Below are 26749 nucleotides of genomic sequence, written 5' to 3' on the forward strand. Positions count from 1 at the left end.
GCACTGGGGTTGTGGTTGTACCGCTGCCCTTGCCTGGAGAGGATATGGCCGGCTGCTCCCACGGGAATAATCCCATCACCCCACCCATGGCTGGCTCTCTGAGGTCTGCTGCTGCTGCTGGAGATGATTCCCTATCCAAGCAGCACAGACATTCTTGAAACAGAAAGCTTTTCTGAAGTCTATGTGTCCACAAAAGAGCTGACAACCGTGTTTTACATGWGGTCATGGAAATGTTACAACAAGTTTTCCAGTGGATATTTGCCATGTAGTGGAGGCAAATTCTGAGTATTGCATTAAAAAAAAATTAGGGTGGTGAGCAATCCCAAGGATAAACAAGTTTTCCAAKCTAATCTAAAATTCAAAGCATAAAAAGTGTCGAGTGCTAAAGTAATTGAAAATCAAAAACCTTCCTTACGATTTCAAATAGGTTACTCTCACTATGCTTCCAATTATTCACACAATGAAAACTCGCTACATAAAATCATCAGTCATTTCTGCAAACAATACTAATGTTCTGAGGCACCAGCTTACCAGCATTCAAACTATTATAAAGTAATATAATGATAGGACCCATACATTTGGATTTAATTAAGAGATAAAATAAATATTTATGTTAAACTTCTTTTTGATTGCACATTTGGTATTGGAAGTTACATGGTCACAGAACATGAAAGAAGTCAAATACTTTTTGATCTACCAGCAAACTCTAAATACATCGATAAAGAAGCCACACCAGGCCAAACAGATTACTACTTTCAAGTAAGTCCATGAAAGTTTCCCAAATACTGTTATACAAAGTTACACATCCATGCTGAGTTACTCATCAGTGTGTAGCAAGAGTCTTGCAGTAGGCCAGGGTTTTTTCGGCAGAGAACTGGTGGAGGAGCTGTGCAGTGTGATTAAAAATTCCGGTTGGAAGCATTAACATAGAAGTACTTGTATAGTCTGAACTGGAGACTGCAGTACTTGAAGTTGGGAAGAGCAGGAGGGAAGAATGAGAATATTTTTCCATTTTAGAAATGCTGAGGCACAAAACACAGTTGCTTCTATTACTTTCATACATGAAATCCTTTCTCCTGTATGTGCATCATGTGTAACCGCAAAGTCTGTAAACTGCTGACTATTCGTCTCTGGTGTCCAATGAGTGCAACTCCAATTCTTCTAATGTCACTGCAAGATAAAAAGTTTCATCTTGGAAGCAAGAATAGTGAAGCTGCTTGCACACAAAATAATATAAATATATGATGACTTCTTCAGGGCAGTTTAACTTCCTGACCAGGGCATGTAAAAAAGCAAGTTTTCTGCATTTGTCAATCTGAATTTTTTACAAGACAGTCACTTAAGAAAAGGAATATAATTTTAGAAAATRTAGTTAAGAGCACTGGGGCTTTTGTGATACTAAAGGTCAATTAGTCTTTCCACATCTCAAGGAATAATCAGGAAGGTGAGGTCTAATAGCCCATTTTTAGTAACCTGATTGTAGCAACTGTTTCCCTTTCATACTTGCAAAGGATTGGTGCTTATACACTCAGTATTGCAGTTCTGAGGCAGAAATAACAGTTTGTGTTCTGATGATTTGGGAAATGGTAGTGAGGGATGGTCTAAAGATCAAAACAGCAGTGAATCTTYGAGCCTGACCCAGATTTCCCTCCCAGATTCCCTTCATCTCATCTACCTTCACCCCAGAATGGGTAGCTCTTGTCACCCATGGAGCTCAACTCTGTTAGGAATGAAATCAACAACCCTCAGAGTTCAGCACAATCCACCAGTTTAGTTGTTCTATAAACATCACCAGGTGCAAGATGTGACAAAGATTATAGAGGTGATGAGGGTGAATAACTTCAGATATGCTTCAGATGACTTCCAACACTTACATATTGAGTGCAGGGTTTGCATTTAAAAACCCCAAACAATAGGGTGTTGTCAAAGATGATTGGAACAATTACCTCATCAGGATTGATAAGGACTTGATGATATTCATAGCAAAGTAAGAAAATATTTTTGCCAGTATTATCAGTGGTCTAGATGAAAACTGATTCCCCAAGAAACACATTCATCCCTGGCCTTTGGATGTGTTTGGTGTGGTTACAGAGGGGACTTATCAGTTCTGGGTCTCTTCATCATACRTTTCTTGTGTTGTTTTGGTAAACAACTGTGTTTGTCTTTTGTCAGCTGAGGAAGGAAAGGAAATGAAAGCACTGTACCATACTTCAAAATATTTATGTCTCTGCAGCATCCAAACAAATTCAGTTTAATTAGTCACTGTAGCGATAATATATTATATACTCACTCAATATTCATTCTTGAAACCATRTCCAAAGTTGTGAAACCTGCTGCCATGAAGTTATTTTTATATTGACCCATTTTTATGGAATCCAGCCAGTCACTGACTGAAACAAACAAAGGATATTCTGGAACTTCACCAGGTGAATCTGGCATTCTGTAAACAGAAATAAATGCAAAGGTTACCAAAGCAGTACAAAATATGACACCCAATTTACTCTGGTAGACATAGATTTTACTAAAAGGCAGAAGGAATGAGAGATGAGTCTGAATTGTAAAGGTAAGATCTTAACTGAGGATCTCTTTAAACCATTGTCTAAACTTATAAATCATGTAAATCTGCCAAGTTGCACTACTTAAACAATACATTTTATTAAAGAACTGCAGCTCAGTAACTGAGGAAAAGGCCACTCCTGCTCTTGTTTTGTTCCACAGAATATTTCTTTGCAGGGCTACATATTCAGGATTATAATAATTTGTTAATACAGTAATCAAAGTAGAGGACAAAGAAGATTTAACGTAAGAGGTAATTAAAAAAATAAAACCAACATGAGATAATTTTTAAATTTATCTACAAACCCCAYATCCCAAATGGCTCCTTATTGTGAAACCATTATGCTACAGGAACACTTTGATTACAGTACTCAAAAAACTCACTCTGAAAGACACAAAAAGAATAAAACGCTATGTCCTTGCTTTTACATAGATTTACATAGAGTAGCAAATAAAATCGAAAGAGCTAATTTAGCCACATTTATTTTTGAGTTTCTCCCCCTAATATTATTCAACAAGTGAAACAGAAAGTAAAAAAAAAAAGATTCCAAATCTGGGGCATTGTTTTCCAGTCTTCTGTTGTGTGCCACACTTGGGAGGGCTCGCAATTTTCACTGGCTTTAYGCATATTGTGCAGGGAAACTGTATGAACAAAGTGCAGAAAATACACACTGCTGTTTGTAAAAGCTTTATGATAGTCTTTAGTAGAAAGATACAGTTTATTTAAAATGAAAATTTAGACAGCAAAAGCCAGCCAATATTAACTGATGGATGGAACATGACTTAATGTGTAATGTAGGAAGCAACACAACCCAGTTCTTAATGTACCAAGTTTTGTGCACACATATTCAAATACATTAAGTAAAGTGATTTCATTCATATTCTCAGAATTATAGAGGGAGAAACTGAAGGTCAGGAGAACATAATTAACTGCAAACTGTAATTAAAAGACCTACCAYGGTCCCTTCCCATCTGAATTACTATATGATTCTATAGAATAACTGGTGACCTTCTAAGTTACCCAAAACTGCATCAAGCATTCTCAAATGAATGGAAAAAAACTTTCCSAAGCAAGTGAACTCAATAATAGTTCAAAAAAGCATAAAACTTTCAGGTCTTAAGCTATGATTTAAAATGAAAAGAGATAAAAATACAATTCTCTGATGCTACACAAAGTGATCCAGGTACAAGTAGCAATTCATATATATAGATATTTATATACATATAAAATTGAACCCACTAACCCTAGGGGATGGATATTTAATCCCACAAGTCGCCCTAGTCTGTGGTAGATGAAATGGCTGTAGCCCTAACTCCAGTTTTTCCAGCCCMAGCCTTTGCCTTGTTGCTCAGCCCTTCTCAAAAGCATTTAAAGTTTCTTAGCAGGACACACTTAGCGTTTGCAAATCCCTTTTAAACCCAGGGGGTCTCTATGAAAGCACCTTTATCTTAAGGTGACACTTAGTGAATGAAGAGAGTGAGGCCACCTGGACCTTCACTGATATCAGCTGATATGCAGGCACAGCTTGGATCAATAAGCCTACAAGTACTGACATATTGTTCCACCACAGACTTGCTTATCCTGTGGCTGCATTCATTTCTGTAATATTAATGAAAAAAAACACGCCTGGGCAACACTATCAAGAATTTGTTGTGGAATGCTAACAGCATAATCTGTTATTTGGTCACTGCTGCCATTCTACTGCAGATAAATAAAGATTTASCAAGCCAAGACACAACTACTTTCTGCAGGATATTACTCCAAGGCAGTTCAGAAATTGCTTGAGCACTGTCAGATGGAGAGACAGGCAGTTGAATAGAGAAAAGAAAGTACAAAGAGAAAATAAGCACATAGGAAAAACACACAAAAAAAAAGAACGCGATTCACAAAGATTTATGCAGGGATAGACACTGCATAAACAGAACTCAGACAAAAGTAATAGTAAAAAAGCCTAATATTATCTGCATGACTTGAGGAAAAAAACCCTCCTTATATAATAGTGTATAAACAATGAAGCAAACCTTAAAAGGGGCTTAAAATGATTTGAACCTGCACAATTTTATGAATTCAGAACTTTGTGGCGCTCCCATTCCTACTTAATGCCCTAAACCACATGACAGCCACTACGTGTTCTAAAAAACCCCAAATGTATCAAAAAGAGTCTTACACAAGTACATCCTCCACTAGGGTATGAAGGGTGCTGGGATTGCGGATCAGTTTGTCCAGGAAGCTGACAATGTCACTGAATTTGGGACGGTGGTTCCTCTCCTTCTGCCAGCAGTGAAGCATTAGCTGGTGAAGAGAAGCTGGGCAGCCCATGGGAGCTGGAAGCCTGTAGCCCTCTTCAATGGACAGTATAACCTAAAGAAATACAATGTGTATGATTGCCAAGCATTAAATGCTGAAAGGACAGTGTGACACTGACAGTTAGAGACCAGTGAAGATAAATTATTAATGGCACAGCCACCCTCACTTTATGCCTCACTGGGCCTTCACTCAGGGAATCAGGGCTGGCAGGGATGTGATCAGAGGAGACATGAAATATTTTCCAGGCATATGAAACATAGCAGGGACTTCTTTAGGGTCTCTGGTCATCCTCTTCAAACAGCTAAGAAAGGAGGAGGGGAATAAAGAACTCACCAAAACCACCATCATTTCCATCCACTTTAGGCTGACTGAATGGWGTCACAGAGCAACAAATTCAGCTGGTGTGGCCACTGCATCCCATCATGCTGTAATATTTGCATTCTGACAGAGTGTTTGTGTGTGYCAATGACAACCAAGCACTACTAATGCAAATTGTGGCCCCTGACAAATTTACTTGGTATTTACATGTTTCTGCTGGTCCTTAGAGTATGATTAATCCAGGCAGTGTCCCACACACYGAGTTACAGGAACATTATTTTGCACAGTCTCCCTCAGAAACAAATGTTAATAAAACTATGGTATGACACTGAAGATTCAGCAGATACTGAAAAGGTGTTTGGTAAGGATTTGGAAAGAAACACATCTGCTGCCACAGGTAAATCACATTTATGAAAAATTACAGTTGATCAGAGTTGAAGGAAAGCTTATTTTTAGTAATACAAGTAGCAAAAACATTGTTTGAAAAGAAGAGTAGCAGCCTGGCTTGATAGGAGTTAACAAAAGTAGGAAAGGTCCATGGAAAGCCTCATGGATTCATAAAACTTTCCATGCATTCATTCCATGTAAGATTTAAAAAACAAGAGGAAAGGWCGGGAGATTCTGCAATGAGTGGTGGTAGCAGCATGATGCTACAAATTACACAGTCAGGAATTTTTTTTGTATAAAAAAGAATTCAAAGCTACTCAGTGGCTGATCAAAAGCAAAGCTAAGAAAAACACCATCCCTACCACACATGCATAACCCTTCCACATAAAAATCCAGCCAATGCTAAATGTTTTCTAATGTACAAATGATTGTACACAATATTTATAACCACACAGTGCACTTAGGAGGAACACACCTGCTGTATTGATACCCCCTCTGCTGCAAGGAGACATCCATCATTTTCACACAGATGGATGTACATGCTGCAGACATATTAATGCAGCTGGAAGGGGTTACATTAAACTGTTTACAGCAAATCAATGTTTTACAGCACCAGCTCTGGCTTCAGTATAGTCAATCTTATTATCCTGGAATATATCCCCATTCTCTTTTTGAATTCTGAATTAACGTGGGCTCTGCTCAGCAATGCCTAATACTTGTGCTGCAAGCATTATGCAAATAATATAAGAGTAATGAAGCTGTGTTAGGATGTGAACTCCCTTTGATGGCATGGCAGGAAATGGAAAAAAGCTTTTGTAGCTGCACACAGCTGCTTGTCTGAGCTTATAAACACAGGTTACTTGGTCCTACAGTATACATGCTGCTGTTACAGGTAAAAATGCCATCACATTGCCAGGGAAATATATCCTTCAGAACCCTGCCTTCCCAATGACAAAAATGCCCACAGAGGCTCAGAATGGGAAAAATTTAACTCTAGGTGCATGGAATTTTATTCATGTTTGTTTTTACATGTATTAGTAATGTATCTCAAGCAGTTTGTCAAAATCATAAAACACTYGTGACAGTGAGGAGCAGAGCTTAGTTGGTACTTGCCATCCTTAGCAGCAGAAATGCAGATATCGCAGTCTTTAATTTAACTCTGCCTGTTGCAAGTGGTGCATTTGTGAAATGTATTTTGTTTTTAAGGCAACAGGAAAGCTGCTCTGCTTTTATGAGACATATAGCATTTGCTCAACACAACAATAGAGGGCTGATGAGGTTTTGCTGAAGTAATTTATTCAGGAAAAACCCAAAAGCAACCATAATTTTCCAGACATATTTTCTCTGCCACACTCTATTTTAACATAACTTTGAAAATGAAGTCATAGTGCATTTTGTTTCCTCTTGTTCAAAAGGAACATTTCAGTATGAAGAGAAATGCCAGCTGGTACTGGGATAATTATAATTTCTCATTAATACCAGCACATTTTAAAAATAAACTGGAAATATTGCCTCATTAGTATCCCTTGTGAGGCAAGTATTATTTTTAGATTCTAAGAAGCAAGAGTAAAGATGTGATAAGTGTCTAATACCACAATGGGAATCAAGTCTCAAAGGGAGAATTAGAACTTTTTAGTTGCATATTTATTTATATACTTATTTTAGTATAAGTAAATATATGCTCTGCCACGTGCATAGCACCCATCTCTCTCTATTCAGAGAAATCAGATATCCATGCACCTAAAAGGGAGGAAGTATTAAATTTTTCTTGGTAATGTAAAATTATATGTTATAAAAGATCTAGAGATCATATATGTTAACTTCTTTCAAATGCCTTTTTTCCTTGTCAGTTTAAGGTTGACAAAGCACCACATTAATTATGAAATCTGCATCTACAAGAAGGATACAGTAACACCTCRTGTGATGTTAGACATAGCTATAAAGTTTGACCACAGAGTTAATATTAAATATTAGTTATGATACCAAAATTGACTGAACAGTATTTTATGGACTTCTACATAAAATTTATACATCTTTAATTTCAAAATAATTAGCAATTGGCAAAAATGACATCTGAAAATGAAGCTGTAATCTTCCTGATAGTTTCATTATTAATAGGAACATAGATTCTTGCTTCCCAAAGTTAACTGACAGCTTTTTTAATGAGACTGAGACAGAAGAGAGTCCAGAGGGACATTGTCCCTGCATCCTCCTGACATCTGAAAAATCTACCAGGAGGGAGAGGCAGCTGCTCCTGCCTCATGGTACAGAGCCAATGCCAGGYGCCTGCCAAGTGTTTTGATATCTGTGGGTTGAAAGAACTATATTAGGATAAGTTTTGGTTTTTTCACTATTTCAAGAAACTTTCAGGAGTGTAAGGAGTTTTATTCTGTTTGCTACAGTAGTTTTCTTACATACCAATTACAATCCATTAAATATTCTTTTTCTTTTTTTTTTCTTCCTTTTGAATACTGTAGCTCTGCAACATGCACTAATTTATACGGTRGCCTCTAACAGGTGTCCCAGTAGAATTCACTCACAGCTGTTCTACAAACCAAATGCATGGAATATAAATCTTCCTTCCTTCACAGGAGCATTAGCAAGCCAGGCTCTTTGCACAATCTGTTCATCAGTACACTAGTTTCCTTGGAAAGTTCAATATCTTGGCTAATGTTTATTAATTAAGCAATAAGACATGACTGACTGTGCAGCAGCCCTAATTAATGGACACCTCTGGTGCCTGCCATACATCTAAGAAGTGCATTAATCAGCACCAACATCATTTGGAAGTGACTTACCACAATAATAAAATGGTTATTTACTTAAACAAGAGCATTTCTGAAATTTAGCAACATTTTTAAGCCTCTGCATCATGCCATGTACAATATTAATTTATTGAGAGGCATTTTCCAACTCAGTTTCCTTAAGTTCACCTTCCACATCCTTTCRGGGCAATATAAATAGAGGATGCTGGATTTGCAGAGGTGTTGAGTCATTCTGGGTATCTGTGAGCAGCTGTAGTCTCTGAACACAAGGCTGGGTTTATTTAGGTGGCAGGGACCGGYGTAAAACTTTTCACATCAGCTGTGTTCATCACTTACTTAGCCATGGTCTAAAAAAAATGAATTAATTTCCCAAAGTTTTATAATTAGAAAAGCAACTGGTAAGATGGAATGGGAAGAAAACCAAACTGCCAAGTCAGACCCAGCTCTGCGGAGTTTATCCTTGGAAAACTTTTGGCAATCTACCAAAACCCACCCAATTCAAGAAATACTTTAATTGCTATCCAGAGAAGAGTTTTATTATKATCAAACCTCAGTAAGTTTTAATAGCTATTAAAACCTCAGTTTTAAYAGCAATGTTAGCAGACATTTTGATGTAGAACCTCTGACTGTATCCATGCAAGATGTTATTACCTGTTGTTTGCACACTGAGTCTTCTATGAATCTGTTTAGTGCATGTCTCTCTCTGTTATTTTCCCTGCCGTCTGTACAGTACCACTGACCTTTGAAAGTCCTATTATTTCTGCAAAATAAGCTCATGTGAATTCAGGGTAATTTATTGTACTAAAAGAACCATCCCAATATSCAGGAAAATAAGCTTTATATTATGTCTAATAATTTGAGATTTCCGAATGACACCTGAAATCACTAAATGTGTGTAGAAGGTCACAGGTACTCACTGTTCATATTCTGGCATTGAAAGCCTGTGGGTAGGACTCTGGAGAAAAGGAGTCCTTTGTACTGGGAACTACTGAACTGCAGGAAAAGCCCCCAGGAATTGGCATCATTATTGGCAGTGTTATTTTGTATTAGCAAGTGTTTTTTACTTTTGCTTGTATTTTACTTTTATTTTGGATGTAGGAGTAATTAAACATTGCTATCTTCATGCTGTAGCTGATTATTTAATATATTCTAAATGGAGAGGATTGTGGTAGTCTTTTGTTCCTGATGGGTTTGGCTGTTTTTTTTTCTTTTTTCTTTTCTTCCTGAAACAGTGGAATTATTTTTCTAAATTAAAATCTCTCTCAGATCCTTATCCCCAAATGACCGATCAGCCTTAACAAGCAACCAGACTTGAAGAGCTGAATAACTTAGCAACAATGTAAAAACAGCCATCTGGGAAAGCCTTGTCAATGCTTCAGAACCAATGCAGGAATATTCTAGGCAATGTATGAGAAAGGTTAAGGGGGGTTGGCTGATATTCCACATKTTGACATAGAGATTGATGGCTGGTGTGAAGATTGAGTGTACCAGTTTGAGCTGTCACAGGGACCCATCAAACAAGAGAATTTGTGAAAATTTAAATTGTGGTAGAGAAAAAAACTTACCATTTCCCCTTTCCCATATTTCTTTTTCTAGAAAAAGCTCTCAATTATACTAGAAGCAAATCTGGTCTTTTATTTTTTAATTGTGAAGGCTTATTTGGCCACCGCTTTTGAGAAAAAAAAGTCAGAAGGAAGCATAACTTTGTTACGAGGGAAGGATTATTGTCCTGCACTGTGGTTAAGCCTATACATAGATTTTAAGGCAAGAAGAATGCACTGAATTCTTAGAAAGGAGAATTGACAAATACATTTCTCATGGTACCTTAATTCTTGAAGAGTTTAACCTGTGTGCCCCTTGAAGGGCAGTGTCAGACTGTCCTGGAGATAASGGGAAAACTCCATCATCAGGATAGTTCCAGTATTCCCTTGACTTCTGATGTACAACTTCACCCCCTTGCCTATGATTCTTTGGAATATGTGTTTACTCCACGGAAGGAAGCGGGTCAAGGTTTTAGCTAGAGAGGGCCAAGTCCTCAGGTTGCATAAATTATCTGTCCCATTGAAGCTGACAGAATTATGATGATGRTTTAAACAAGCTGAGATTCCAGCCTAGAAAGGGAGCGACATAGCAACGCAGGGCAGGGAATGGCAATAATTTTCAAAGCACATTTCAGGAAGTTGCAGATTAGTCCTGGRCAGTACTCACATCCTGGTTGGACATCTCCCAGTACGGTCTCTCTCCGTAGGACATCACCTCCCACATGACAATTCCGTAGCTCCACGCGTCGCTGGCCGAGGAGAATTTCCGGTAAGCGATGGCTTCAGGAGCAGTCCACCTGATGGGGATCTTTCCACCCTGGAAGAGAGGTTGAAAGCTTCTCAATATGACTAGGATACAGAATAGCATGTTTTAAAAGAAAAGAAAAAAATCTGCATTTTGATTTCTGTCAATTTGCTTTTTCAATTTGCTGCAAGTGGAAAGGAAGAAATATGCCTTTTTTATGGAATTAAAAAAATTATTTCGAACATAGTCTAATTCACCAATACCCACACTCTGTGAAAACCACTCAGTTCAGAGCACAGAAGGCATTTAAGAYGGTTAATGTTTGTTCAGTCATATAAATAATCAGAACATGCCTTTTGATTGAAAACATCCCAAGCCTTAAATTCCTAGTTCACTGACATTTAAGCTTTTTCCTGAAATGAAACAGAAATAGCTATTGAAAAATAAAACACTGAAATATCTGCATAAAATAATATAATCAGAAAGGAAACTACAGATGTTCTATATGCTTTCAAAACATTACATTTGATAATATATTTAATTTTTTTTGTGCCCTTTAACTATCCAGGTAGAAAATAAACCAAGTGTGTTTCTAAATAGGCATTCTCTTAGGATATTTGACAGTATCTTTCTGCAGCTTACAACTTCAAACTCAAGCTTTCCCACAAAAAAAAAAAAAAAAGGTAAGAAATCAATCAACAAACCTAATACTATTTACAAGACCACAGGATGCAGACTTTTTCTCTGTCCTTAGTACTTTACACCACTGAATCTCTTCTGTTCTCCCATAAATAATTTCTGTATGAAAATGACTTTTCCATTTCAGAAGAAAAGAAGTATTTCCTCTCCAGATACATTGCTCATTTCAAAAGTACATATTTTTCTTTTCAAGACTTTTTCTTTTCAATACATTAGTTATCATTCTGATTGAACTTTTTAGATAGAGAGAGAGCAGTATGGGGAAGGTGCCACTAGATGGTAGAAGGAGGCAGTCAGTAGAGCTGAGCTCACTCAGCAGTAGTTGCTTTCAACSAGCAGTAATAGATTCTGCTCAGTGTTATAATTGTATATCTGACTGAAACAAAAGAGGAAATGAACTAGAACAYCCATTTGGCAATTGAAGAGAAGCCACAGTTAAAAACAAGTATGTAAATCTCTGTTAATTTTCTTTGAATGTATAAAAGATTGTCTGTGAGTTGTTCAGGCCTGACTTCGGCTGCTTGAGAAGATGTTTGTTCTGCCAATAAATTGTTCAAACTCCAATCCRTGTGCCTGTGGTCACTAAGCCAAGCTCTCCTTGCTGATGGAAAATGCATGGTTAACATTTCTGCCGTAGGACAGTGGCAAAGTCTTTCCTTCCTCACTTGTGGCAAACCACTTACTGATTTTAGCACTAATAAGGTGAAAGTATTTTTGCCCAAGATCACTGCTCTAGCACATCAGAGGTGCAAAAGATTTAATGTCCCACCTGCTGTCACCTGCACTGCAGCGTGTGATGCTCTTGGTCCCTTCTTGGCACCACTGCTCCACTTGGGAAGGAATTAAAAGTGKTTTTTGGGTATGAGAATGAAGAAATAAGGGGACAAAGGAGAGGTGTGATAAGATATTCTCAAAGGAAATGCCAGGTTAATTTCTTGTCTCTTCTGCAGGAAATATTTATTTAYACCTTCTAAAGAAATTGGGTAAGAGCACTTGGTGTTTGATCCCACAGCCTGGTTTCAAAGAAATTTCATGAAATATGCAAGTCCAGGCTTCCTCAGGTAGTTGAAAAARTAGCTATTCAATGCCACAAATGTACAGCCTACACTGGAACATCCAACCAAAAGGATGTATCCTCTGAGAAACAGAATTTTAGGGTCTAACTGCAGAAGGTACTTCAAAAGTATCTCTTCACACCCCAGAGCTTTGGGCCTTGTTCTTTTTACCAGATCAGGTTTAGTTCTTTATTTCCAAACATTTTATYACCAAACTTACATAATTCCATCCTCAGTTAGATTCCTGTTTTGGAGAGTTCTATTATTCATTTATTATTTTTTAAAAAGTTTAATGAAATTCTTATGTTAATAGTTAAATTTCTACTTGCAGGCAAACCAAAAATCTATACATGCAAATAAAAGGCATTTGGATATTTATAGATTTTATTCTAGTGTCTATAATGTGGTATGGATAACATAACAGGAAGACTGTCTTTACACTGTATCCTTTTCTTAAATCTGATTTTGTATTCCCAAATCATACTCAAAAGAGAAGGGACATCTTGACCAGCATTTGCAGCTAGATTTGTGACTCCTGGCTAAATAAAAATGAGTTTTAAAATATCTGATCAGACTCTACAAATAGTTTCATGACACAGGTCCACTGACTGATCCCTTTTGGACTGAAACAGTAGTGGCTCATTGAGTGTGAAAATGAGACTGGAGAATAGAATCTTAAGAAAAATTCAAGGCAGTTCACGTTCAAGGGCATAAGATGTGTTCAGAGTTGTAAAATAAAATCATTTTGTGCCGCTCTAAAAAGCTCTAAAATTTTTACAGTGGATTCATCTTGTGTATGAAGTTGTTATATTCATAAAAATGTAAATTTCAATACTTAATTATGTTTGCAGMATATCTTTTTTATGCAAAAAAGTGGTTTTATTGATTTGAAAGCCATTCAAAAAGTAGAGATTGCAATATGACTACCTTAAGAAACATATATGACTGAACAGTAGTAATAGCTGCTCATGCATAATAAAAGAACACATAAGGTTTAGAGTAGCCAAAAATATATTTCCTATTTCTGATTAGAGTAATAAACAGTGTTTTTGATATTGGATATGCCTTTTTATATTTTAATCTAACTGGGGAAATAATAAATGCAATACTTACTGTTTACACAACACCTCACCTTCAAATTAAGATAATTTATAAATCATTTTGCTACTACTGCAATGAAACCTGTCAGAGCTGCCTGCATTAGAAAGYCCTTTTTGCTTTTAGGTTATTCTCTCTATTTCTTTTGGTGGGGGGAGGTTGGGGAGGAGGGGCAGAATGGGTGTTAGGAAACAAATTGTTTTTCTGCTTCATCTCATACATTAATAATGATATCAGTGATAACCTAATTTTATTTTCACACAGTGAAATAACACTAACTCCACTGTTCAAATAATTAGAATTCAGCCCTTTTTACTGTATGCTCCAGCTGAACAGTGYCTATCTCCTGACTTTTTTGTGATTGTAATTTAATAAGCAATTTTACCACGCAGCATCAAGGGTCCCCTTGGAATTATAATATTRGGCTCATATTGCTTAGCTTGTGGAACTGTTCAGAGATGAGCCCTTGAAATGAAATTTACCCCCTCGGCCACACCTACACACACACTCACTTTCCCTTCAGAACCTGCAACAGCACAGTTTGCCGCATATTTAAAGGCAGGATTGGAACTCCACGGTGCAGAACGCCTCATTCTTCACCTCAGGCTATGCATGAAAGAGAGACAGTCTTCACAAAATGCCATCTCTTTTCTAAGCTCACACCACCAAAAAGTGCTTGTGATGTGTTGTGTGGCCACAGCTGTGTTTTTGCCTTCTCCAGTTTGATTCTTTTTTCCTATTCTATGTGTTAGACATTTCTTTAAAACCAGGAGGCATTAACAGTTCTTTTAATTAAAAATCCATTCTTATTTCCAAACTCCAGCAGTACAATGTAGCTGGCAGCTACAGCCCATTATTCTACCAATAAAAAAGGTTGGGATATATCAACAAGCTCAAAATGCGTGATGTGAAGAAACAAAGAAGGAAGATGCCCAGAACTTCTGGCATGCCCTGGTAGCTCATTAAAGTGAGGAGTGACTGAGAGCCTGAGATACAACACTGAAGACACAAGTATAGTACCTGTCTTTTCCTCTGCCCCAAATGACAGGAACAGGGGGAAAARTAATTTCAGAGTGAAGAGAGACGAAAGTAATGAGAGAGATTAGTTTTAAATATTGGACACATTTCATCATTCTGTACAAAAATGTCTGTCACTTTACTGGAGTGATGCTTTTATTTGATGCTCAAATTTTTCATGTGCAAAGCTACAAGTAGTCAGAATTTAACATCCTCAAATCATAATTTGGAACTATTCAGTACTCTCAACAGTCTTCTGTTGTGCTTTTTGAAAAGTGTCTATTGAAGTATCAGAAGAACTACATGGCAAGATAACAAAACTGCTCTGCAAAAGCATTTCAGAATTTGTGCTCATTATGCCCAATTTCAGTCAGTTCTACAAGTCTCATTTTCCACTGAATTGAAATGAATAAGCCCCCCTGATTTTCAAAAAGACTGAATTTGCTTTTAATCTCTAGGAAAATATTAATTTTCTTTCAAATGTCCTGATTAACAATGCTGAATTTATGTGGAACTTGATTTCCTCTCCTAAGTTAGCCATTCAGATTTTCAGAACAAGTTATTTATGGCTCTGAGAATGTGTTTATTTTAGTGTCTGTTAACCCCTAGAATGCACATATTTGTGTCTTCCAAAAGAGGGAAAGCTCTTCTTCCAAAAGAGGGAAAGCTCTTGATGGATGGAAAGATTCAGCATTAAGATATTTGCAGAAGCAAAGCAGGCAGGATGAAATGTCTGTCTACAATCACCAGAAACACTTCACATTAACCAGCACTAACATCAGAGGTGTTRTCAGGGTGCTTTCCCAAAATATTCCACACCAATCTGGTATTTTGTCTTCCTAAAGGCCRTCAGATGGACAAATTGAGTAGTGATACACATACATGCAAACCTCCAGCAAGGCAGATATATCCTACCCTGTCGTCCTTTAGCTCAAAAATGAAAGCATTATTAAATTACTTTGCTGAAATTCAAAGAACTATGAAATCAGGAAGACTCTGTAATACAGTGGAGATTCTCATTAGTAGTGGCAGCAGCATTCATTTCCTTTGAAACAAAGCCCTTCAGCATGCAGCCCCTTGCCTGCTCTGAGGCATTGATCTTACCTTGAGCTGAGAAATCATGAGAAGGCTGATAAAAATGCATAGTTCTGACCCTCAAAATCCACATAAGTGAAATGGTCATGATTTTTTGGACCCTTTACATCTATCCTGCCYTCATATTTTCTTGACAGGGCAATTTAAGGAACTTTATACAGCGACAAAGATACAGCAAACTCCCAAATAAAAGTGGCTGATAGCATTGTCTCTTGTTTCTGTAACTAACTGGATTATGCATCTTGCCTGGTTAGACATGATGCCTTTATCTACAAGGAGTTCAATGAAAATAGATTGGTTTGTTGCCAGAAATATCAGTTAACATTAAAATATTTGTTTAGTTTTTAAATGAGMAAAGTAATTCAATCCAGGCCAGACAGGTCAGGACTGATGTGTCACCAGATCCCTGGTGAGAACCAGTCAAGTGTACAAAGACAGATAAACACAAGTATTATGGAAAATCTCTTTTGAAAGGTTATGATTAGACTGGTGGGGCCAAGGAGTCTCACACTGTTTCAGAGAGTGGTACTTTAGAATTCTTTAGGATTAAGAATGCATTTTACASTATTGTGTGCTTGACCCTTGATCACAGAGAAACCCTCTCCCCTTCTGAAATTAAATATCAGGAGCATGCATCTCTACCAAATCTAGTTTAGAAACTATAGAACTATTTGGCGGTACTGATAGGAAAAAATGTCATTTTTCCTTGAAACTAATATTTCTGGCCAAGATCTATCTGTTTTCAAGAGCAYCAATTTCAAGCTATCTGCCAGCTGCGTCAGCACAGCTCACATTACAGCCGTAACCAATTTCTGGAGAGTTCCTCCTCCAGAGTCCTTCAGTCTGCACATCCAGCACCCATCCACTTTGCTTACACAAGGAGTCCTACCAAAGTCAATGGAAAAGGTGAAAAGGATTTGTTCTGAGATGCTTATTTGAAGGATGCCTTACGTTGCACAACTCTGCAACAAAGGAATTTGCTATGTGGTTCTTCTGGCAGAACTCAGTTATCAAACACAAATATTTCTCTAAACCCAAGTGATTTAAGTTTTTTWAAAAAGAGCTTACTAGGCACTATCCTTTCTTAAAAGCATCAGGAAAGCTCATCTCTGAAATTATGCTCCTGGCTTGCCCAGGGCTTCATGAAGTATTTATTATTGGATCAAAAATAAACTGTTACCATGCACTGCTTGAACACTGGATGTTATTATCCATCATTAACGATTTCACAGCTAGTGATTTCAACACTCATATCTAGCTGATGAGCACAGCAAACCTTTTCCATGTTTCAGGAATCAAGTGGCCTCTCTCTGTGCTGCTGTAATGCCCAGATCATTCATATTCTTCTGCTTTGCCCCTGAACCCCTGCCATAATTCCTTCCACACTATGCAATTTGAAGCAGCCAGTACAAACTCARAAGCATCTGGAAACTTGGAAAGTGAAAACAACTGAAATGGATTTAAATGCAAAATTAACACTATAATTACAGGGTATAGTACTGTCTCCAGTAAACATTTCCATATTCTATTCTTGGGGATGCTGTTCTAGACAAAATGTAGGGACCTAGATACTGAATTCATATACAGTGTTCCCCRGGGTTCATGAGTTTTTATTTACCTAGGGCTTCTTCAAAATTTATTTTRGAAACAAATTGGAAATGCCACAAAAGTTACCCTTTCCTTCTGAGAGTGACAGTGCCACACATTGATGATGATCAGAATTGTTATAGGACTGAACTACTCTGCAAGTATCACTGCTTTACTTTTCATCCCTTCTGCAGCAAGAAGTGCAGAGGATAATTAATATCTTAGTAACTGATGAATTAAATTTTCTGCTCACGTTTTTGTAAGGTCATTTCTCATTTTATCCTGAAGGAGTTTGCTGGTTATTTAAGTTTCAGTCAATTCATGGAGAAGTAGCTGGTCAAAAGATGAGGAAACAAACAGTCAAAAATAAAAGGTCAGTTTTTGGAGTGGCATCCCCCAGAGATCAATGCTCATATCCTACAGGCAGGGTATGTAGAATCTATAATACAGGCCTAAAGTGGAAACACATAAAATTGTATTAGAAATCCAAAGGTATTCATGGCAGTAGAGATGATGATGACTTACCACAAAAATTTGCCAAAGAACCTTATGATGCTAACATCACAAAATTCAGTGTCATAGTGATGCACAGGGAATAAAATGCTCCTAACTTCATGTAACAATTAACATGACTTTACACTAAACTGTCACTGTTCAAGAGATGTCTTGTACTTATAACAGAGATGGCTCTCTAACAGTACCAACTCACTGCTCAAAAGCAGAGTAAAGGGAAAAATGGAATGAAATTGTAATAATAATCAGGAAAAGGAAAAAGCGCGGCACTGTTGAAACCTAGGATATTCCTGCATATTGCTTACTGACCACAGTCTTAATCCCTCATGCCAAAAGGATACATTGAAACTAACAGAAAGGTGATCAAAGGTACAGAATTACAGAAAGGGAAAAAAGGTCTATAATACCCTGAATATAATGGATCAGATAATAGACAGAGAAAATAGATCCAAGGTACATGAGACAGAAGTAGCGAGCAGCAGATTAAAAACATTAACAAAACAATTTTTTTTTTAGAAGATGCATTGCTACAGGATGTCACAGACTCTAAAAATTCAAAYATTTTCAAAAGTAACTAGGTAAACTTCCAGGAGAAATATCTGTGAAGGGCATTACGCACAAAGACCTGCCTGTGATTTAAGGGAGTCTTTGAGCCACAGACCGCTGAAAGCTCAATAACCCGAACTGAGAATGCATCATGTGCACAGCATGTGCACTCCCTTATTACTGAGAATCTGTAATTCCTCCATGGAATCTACTGCTTGTTTGCCTTATGGATTCACGCTTCGGAGCTCACAAGCACTGCACCTGAGTTGGGCCATTCTTCTCTTCCCATCAACTTGGTTCATTTGCAGGTAAAATATAAACACATGGTTAACAGTGTCACTGGGGAAATTCAGTGCTGCACATGTCAACAGCATTTTGGGAGAAAAGAAAGTGTAAAAAACATTTTAAAAGTTAATTTAAAAGCAAGTCATCTGAAGTGATGTGTTCTTTAATGTGAAATAGTATTATTGTGCATGGCTATCTGAAGGATCACAAGACATTTGGTTTTTGTTGTTGATTCTATGACTACATTCCTATGTCTCTATCCATTTTTATGGATAACCTTTGTGACCAAACCTTTTGACAAAAGGAAATAAAACAGTTCTGCTGCTAGTAAGTTTTAGCAAAGGAGAAAGGACCCTAAGAAGAAGAAACTGTAAAATTATTGCCCTGAGAGAATGAAGGCTGACTACTGGATGTACACATGGAAGTCTTATGTTTGCTCCACTGAGACACAACACTGTCTTGTAAAGATTTTGGTATCATATCTTTCATTRGCAATAAATAATTTCACTTAGAGAAAAAGAAGGAATAAAAGCATTCCCAGACCGTTAGGAATCATGGAAGTTTCATGTTTAAATGAGCCCATACTGAATAAAAATGTGGTTTATATATTGAAAAGGAGATGAGAGAACAGCTGCTGATGAAGACAAAGCAGCTGAGTCCAGGGCCATGGACCAAGCAGCATGACAGGACCAGGGATGTGTCAAACACTGAGAACTGTGTTCTTCCTTCCATCTGGGGACAGAGAGGGACAAAGACAAGGAGTGGCTTGCCAAGGGCGGGTGGGCAGTGAGGCTCAGCAAAGAAGACAGTAATAGCCAGTTCTCCCACAACAGGCCAAAATGCKCCTAGTGCCACCCTGCTGGTTTTCCAAAGAAATGAAGTCTAGGAGCCACAGCTGTACCACCAGCACATCTGTCTGCCAGCCAACATTGGGCTGGGAGCTCTGAACCACTGGCAATTTCAAAAGCATGGATGGTATGAAGGCAGAGATGGGAAAGACTTCAAAGCACGGATCTAATCACCTAAACATGGTGTCCAATGCACCTTTTGGCACTGTCACTTGCTCACCAGCTGTCACTTTAGGAAAATGCAGGTCTGACACTGTCTTGTGTCTGCCAGTTCTCTGCAGAGATCTTTCTGCCTGGGGTATCTCAGGGACCACTGGACCTTTACAAGCATGCAGCTGATCCCTTACCTATTTCCCATTTATTTAATAAAAACCAGTACCAAGCAAAGCAGAGAGATCAGAGTATTTCTCCTGATGGAAGAACTCAGRATGCTGCTGTTCTTCTGGGCCAGACAGCAGCTCAGTAGCCCATCAGGTTGCACAATTTCAGGCACAACACAAGTTGCCCAGATGGCAATTACTTGGGCTACTGGGAGATAGGGAGAGGGATGTGGAAGACTTATGGTAATGTGATATTTTATGAGGCCACAGGRGCATGGGAGGGATCTCAGCTTTACCAGTGAAGTGGAAGAGCTCAGCAAGAAGCTGGAGGTATTGGGAAGGTGCCATAGGGGTATTCTCAGAAGATCAGAAGCTGTGCTATCGAGGTTGCAGAAGGCAGCTTGAGGAACAGGTAACTGTGGCGTGAAAATGCAGCTGGTGTCTGCAATGAAGCCCCAGGACACAGGGCTTCATTAATTTGCTGCTCATGAAATAAGATCTTCCCTGTCCTCTGACCCAGGAAGGCATCCCACAGCCYCACAGGATATTCTGAGCTGGAAAGGATGCACAGGGATCACGGAGCCCAGCTCTTACCATTGCAGCAGAAGGTGCAATGCAGCCTTGCTAGACTGTAACTGCAGAAACACAGATAAGTGTATCACCAAAAACATTTCAGAGAAATGAACACACAGGAGCGATTTTCAGTCCAAGCGAGAACTGCTTCACAGCAAAGCTTCTCTGATATTTCTATTTGGTTTAGTGACATAGTGGCATTGTCCATAGATCACTGCAGTGTGGCAGTATGCAAATTGTTGAATAATAAGATAACCATCTGTTGGATGATGAATAGTCTGGCACAGGAATGTGGTCAAGCCTTCCTGCAGATACCCACATTGAACCAAATCTCTGCCAGCTGCCTGAGTAAAGGCCACTGAACATCAACCTGCTTTCCACCTCACTCTCATCAGCAACTCACCAGAGCAAAGCACTGACTGATGATCTGATGGCAGCTCCAGCCACACCAGCAGCAAGGCCAGTTTCATGTGTAGATTATGAATGCTGGCTTACAGACACTGAGGATCTATTTCTGACTTTTACAATTGCCTTTCCTAGACCCTTGTACCTTTTCTATATCTTGACATATATACTTTATTTTTGGCTGTTTGTGACTTGTGGCRCTGGAATACCTTTTGTTCTAGAAGTCGAATTTACACCTTGTAATCCCCAGATGGCATAACACTTTGAGTWATACCCTATTAGAGTATGTTTTTCTGATGGTGGATTGTACTATATCAGCATCTGACTGATGACAATATAATGGGAATCACAATTTTAACATAATTTATCATTCCTGTACCTTGCTCAGGGGATATTTTAYTTTATCATATAATACATCAGTTGTCATTTCTGGGACATATTACAGTAAGACATCATCAGAAGGAAATATTGTGATGAAGCACTACTTGGATATTGTGGAAATTACTTGGATGTTGTACTTGGATACTTGAATATTGGGAAAAATTTCTCTACCAAAAGGCTTGTCAAGCCTTGTATCAGGCTGCCCAGGGAACTGGCTGGGCCACCATCCCTGGAGATATTTACAAGACATGTAGATGTGGTGTTTAGGGACATTTAGTGATGGACTTGGCAATGTTTGGCTAACACTTAGACTTAATGATCTTAAAGGTCTTTTCCAACTTCAGTGGTTCCGTGGTTCTACTTAASAGTAGAGACTGTTTCCTAGGGACACACATCCTGTAGGGATGTTTTGTTTAACATTACCTTCATTGGTTCCCCCAAAAAGCTTCATCAAGGTGGCTGAAAATTGTTTTGACTTTTTAGAATGTCTCTATAGATTAAAAAAAAAAAAAAAAAGCCAGTTGTTTGTTTCATTAAAAAAATCTACCTAGCTCAGGATCTTGGAAAACAAGGAGTTTGTTTGTTTTTAAGTTTTAATTCAGAAATGTTAATTTAGCAGTGGTAAATAATCAAATGGCAAAGCTTCTTAAACCCCAAATTTGTTGAGAGACAGCCATTTTAATTATTTTCAGCATTAATTTATGGCCAAGCTGGCTAAACTGCCTTCAGGCACAGGTGCATGGCAGTCCTGCTTACATGGAAACTTTCATAATATATGGGTGCAACTTCTGCAGGAAGTGTCTTTTTGTGTTAACAAATCACATGCACTGACATTTGCTTTTTTTCAATCATCCGAGTTACATTTATATACTGAAAAATGCACATATGCATATATGAATATAGAGAYAGGAAATGGATTTCCAAGTCTCTGGTGGACAAATAAAGCAATATGCATTCCAACAGGAAGCTCCAGCGCAGCTGTGCCTGCAGCATCTGAAGGGAAACTCTTTCAGGTAAAAGCATTGGGGAAGGCAGAATAAMTTAAAAAATTCAGCAGAACTGATGACATTTTAGGAAAATGCATTTCTCTCCTCTGTCTGTAGTTAACAACTTCCTCTTTTGCTCCCACTTGATTTCTGATGACCTTATATACTTAARGAGATTAATGACAACTGGTTTTGATACCAACAAATCATGAAGTTATGGAATACTAATGCATGGTTTTGATTTCTTGTTTCTAATGTCTTTTCTGTAAAGTGGTAAAGTTCAACCTTGTCTTCAAAATTTGTATCACTTGAAAATAAACCAACCCAAAATGCTAATCAARACAACAGACAATACTTATTTTCACACTCACAGCAAAGTAGGGTATATTTTATAACAARTGCATTCCTCAGTTGCTTGGTTTTGGTGTAGACCAGAAAATTTTTGGAGCAGCCTGGTGATCATTCTCAGGAATTCCCAACAACCAGTGAAAATCCAACGAAAGACCTGAAATAAGAACTTGAATCTTTCAAAGGATGGGGATCATACTTGCACTCAGTTAAACACTGTATCAAGATGAAAAWCCTTCAGGTAAACTCAGTGTCCAGTGATTGAACACCACCAAAAACAACTCTGAAAAGAGGCCACCATCCCTTATCAGCATTTTCCAGAACACCACTTGATTTATTCCATGTACCAGACAGCTGAATAATTACAACCTTAAGAATGTGCTCTGGGAAATTGATACAGGTGACTCATCTATCCTCCTTAACAAACTTCCACACCTTCTGGAATACTCTCTGAGACTTTCCCCATGACCAGAGSATCCATCTCTCTGGGGCACAGATTCTTTCAACTAATGAAARGTAGATTAGGCTGCACTTTTGGCAYAATTTAAAARAAACATCAAAGTCATGCCCTCCATCCCTAATCACAAAAGAGTTAACGAGAGCAATGGACTAATCTTTCTTTTTTCATGTGTATTGCTTTTTGCAATATGCACAGTGTTTCCATGGACTAATGCCATGGCATTTTATGGCACATTTGGTCTTTTTTAAGTACTTCAAAAGTTTTCAGTTGTTCAAGATTTTCAGCAGTGGAATATGGGCAATTGCTGCTTCATTAAAAATGTATAGCAAAAATAAGCATGAGTATACTTAAATAATTCTGTTTATTTTGGCATTTGAGGGTTGAAAAGCTCAGTGTTCAAACTGCCTTCTTTAGATTCATAATAATCACAGCAAATGCACCACACAAAAACCTCGACTCAGATAAACAATTTTGTTTTTATATTGTTGCTCAATTGTCTTCACAATTCCATAAAAGCCTATAAAGTCTTTTTTGGAGGCACACTGACCAATAATGRCTTTTCCAAGCAATGTAAATAAATCAGGGAAGTTGTTTTTCATGCTTCATATTTTGTAAATATTTCCAAAAACAAGAGGTGATTTTGCTGAAATGATTAAACATGAAAATGGTGCAATAACACTGCTTGGCCATTTTGCTCATCAGTGCATTTTRCAGTTCCTAAGTAAAGTTCTCATGGCAACCCTCTGAAAAAGCTGCTGTCTCCTTTTCACAGTGGGAAAAAGAGACAGAGGTCGAGGACCATCAGATATTCTGAATACCTGCAATTCCCACTGGCAGTAACTGGATTTCTGGATGCTCATAGTTACTGAAATCAGGCTGTAAACGATTTACATGGGTAAAACTGCAAGGCAGAAGAGCAAGAATCTCTGAAATAAAGTTTCAGTTTAAGCACTTGTYGGCTTCCTGGGCTGTGCCTTCATCTCACATGTGATTGATGACAGATTTCGTACTTCTTAAAACAGCCAAACTAAATAATGGTCAACTGCTATGGACACCTTTCTCCTTCACAGTGTTCGTTTAAATATAAAAAAAAAAAATCTATTTACAGACTTTAAAGAATGAAATAGTTATAGGAAAAGCAGAACCAGTTCTAACCTGGTATGGAAAAATCACTGTTACTCTCAGCATTCACCTAACCAGGAAAGGATAAACGATGTGACTCAAAGAAAGGTATTGCCTTTAACAACTCGACMTTGCACCTTGCAGCAATCCTTATAATGCTTACCAGTCCTGCCTTATATTCCACTGTTGCTAAAGTTATCAAGCCACAGTAATATATATAAATMTCTAGGCTGTTAAATAATGGATTAYATTCACTTTAATAAATCAAACCTTTTCCTCAGTGCAGYACTGAGTTGCATGCCCCAAAGTACAAWGGTGTTGATCTCCTATCTCTGATTTTGTAAACACTACAAAACCAGCAGAAAGATATTTAAGCTCTAAGGTCAGACAATCTGTTCTATTTTCTTTATTCAGTTTAGCTCAAAAGCAGTTTAGCATCAGAAAGCAAGCTAATATTTTCTCTTTTTCTGTTATTCCACTTGCATGCTAACTTTCATAATGGAAATTCAGTTTCATATTTTAGGCTTGGATTTGTATTGTTTTTGTTTTGTTTTATCTTTTTTTTTTCTATTAAGTCTTATTCTTCTTACCATTAATTTGATTAAAAACACATCAGCACTACTAAGCTGCAGGAGCAAAATGTTGCTTTTCTTGTGTTGCTCTGGGACTTGTCATCAAGCCAAACTCACAGATGTTCCAATGAACACGCAGCATTTGGTCCATTTCTAGGATAAACATGGTAGTTTGCTTTATCCACACTGTCATGACCCTGGATAAGTAAGCAGCAAGATCAGCTAAGTGCCCTCCCCTACTCTCTCTGTACTTTTGAGAAGCTGACACAAAGCAAGGAGCAAAAGTGAAAGAGGCAGAATTAGGGAAAAGGGAAAAATCCTTGTGATTTTCATGCCTCATCCCAGAAGATTTTCTTCTTTGAAGATYCGTTTGTTGTTTTGCCTTTTGTGACAAGTTGCGTATTTTCTTAAAAACAACACGGCAGGTAGAAATACTTAGAAGCAGGAAAAACTGTGAGATTATATTTACTAGTTGCGTAGAAACAAGATGATTATGACGGCTCATAAGAATGAGCCTCATCCTCCCAGAATCCTCATGGGGTCTTACCAACTTCTGTTGTGCTCCTGAAAGCTATTGGCCTATAAAAACTTAATAAGACAGAAAATTGGGATTTGGTATTTTGAAGGACTGTGRCATAAAGAAAACAACACATGTGCCTACATGAAAGAATTGTCGGCGAGCAAAGAACAGCTTGGTCCAGGGAGATGTTAGCAACACAGCAACTGCAAATAAAAGTGTGTGATGCTAATGAAACCTGCAGGAACACTGAACAGCTTGGAGCTGCCGTTCACATGGACTATAAAAGTGGTGTTGCACAGCTAGCAGAAAGAGTTGTGTGCATTTTAACTATGAAAAATAGCCTTTTCCCACAAAAAATCTATCAAAATACACATCTTGAATATACTAATATAAGATCTTGGGTGTAGAGAGGTAGGTTCCTCATAAATGCTTGTCCCAGCCTAATTTTTCATGAAAAAATTATGACCCAAATGGCAGAAGTTCATTATATTTTTAACAAGTACTTTTAGGGGGAATTTTTAAGAGACAAGTTTTTGAGTTGTTTTTTTTTTTTTTTTTTTTTTTTTTTGTGAAAAGCATTTCAGTGCCATGATCATTCCAGCTGATGCTTCCCAAAGAATGATAACTCAGAGTAAAATCACCCGTTCTGACAAGTGAGATGCCAGCAGTTTGTGGGGCCCAGCCTGTGCGTCTGCTGTAATTAAATTTGCACACAAATTGAAGCGTGCAATGATGCCATTTCTCTTAATGGAACAGACCTTCTGGACAGAACTTTCAGAGCCTGAGGTAGTCATCTCTATTTTGACGAGTCTTTGGCATGTCACATAAATCTCTACTTAAAATTTTGTGTGTGCTTCATACATTTCCTTTTTTTACYGCACAGATTAGCAGAGACCGTCCCTTGATGCACAGCTGACTAATACAAAACCCTTCTGCTATTTGTCATAAAGCAGTCTGTGCAAAAAGCCCAGGAAAATGCATTATACTATAAGCAGAAATCTAAAAGAAAAAACTGGTGGTGATACTAAATAAAAAGGAAAAGCAAAAAACCAATCCAAAACAAAAAAATCACAGGTAAAAGGACAAAGAATATTGCACACTACAAACACTCCCCAGCATCCTCCAGCTGTGAAACTGGAAGAAATTGAGGACTTTACCTGGGCCATAACAGCACTTGGATAGAGGSTGTCCATGCATCAAATATTGTCATKTGTCAAGTACTTATCTGTGGGGGAAAGTACATTTTGCCAAAACAGAGAATGTGCAGCAGTGAAAAAAGATTTTTGACGTGACTGATATGTAGGGCACGGGAAAAAACAAACTTAATGGCAGATAGATGGAAGAACAGACTCTAAAAAGGTGTAACACCACAGAGAGTCACACACGCTTCTGCTGTCCTCTCTGAGACTTCACTGTGGCAAACCTCGCCACACAGACAAAAAAAATCTTGCCAAGGAAGCCAGGAAACAATTCCTGAAACAATTCTGCTCTCTGAAATATAATACAATGTGTATTAAAATGAGTAGGCTCCTACAACTGAATCTACAATATGCTTTTAATAAGGATTTGGCTCTGCCTTCAGGTATAACCAGAGAGAAATTGCACTTGATGAAAACTTCACTGTGTGCTCTCTGGGCATGTTCCTCAGCCATCCAGTCAGAACAAGATTAGGTATTTTTAGAACAGGAAGAAGGCAGCA

The 26749-nt window shown here is 37.9% G+C and overlaps 1 protein-coding gene across 2 annotated transcripts in view; it reads right to left on the reverse strand.

Moving 5' to 3' along the window:
• The window catches only part of LOC130588942 (ephrin type-A receptor 6-like), a 379324-nt gene continuing 352575 nt past the window's right edge, over nucleotides 1-26749 (reverse strand). For both annotated transcript variants that reach the window (XM_057389986.1, XM_057389987.1), the window contains 4 exons: nucleotides 10543-10692; nucleotides 4725-4918; nucleotides 2291-2440; nucleotides 1-1170 (listed from right to left, as the gene is read on the reverse strand). In XM_057389986.1, the coding sequence (XP_057245969.1) occupies nucleotides 1056-1170; nucleotides 2291-2440; nucleotides 4725-4918; nucleotides 10543-10692 (609 nt within the window). In that variant the 3' untranslated portion in view covers nucleotides 1-1055. The remainder of the gene's footprint in view (nucleotides 1171-2290; nucleotides 2441-4724; nucleotides 4919-10542; nucleotides 10693-26749) is intronic.

This window comes from Malurus melanocephalus, unplaced genomic scaffold (assembly GCF_030028575.1).
Source record: "Malurus melanocephalus ecotype Western Australia unplaced genomic scaffold, MMel_1.1 scaffold_21, whole genome shotgun sequence".
Classification (NCBI taxonomy): domain Eukaryota; kingdom Metazoa; phylum Chordata; class Aves; order Passeriformes; family Maluridae; genus Malurus; species Malurus melanocephalus.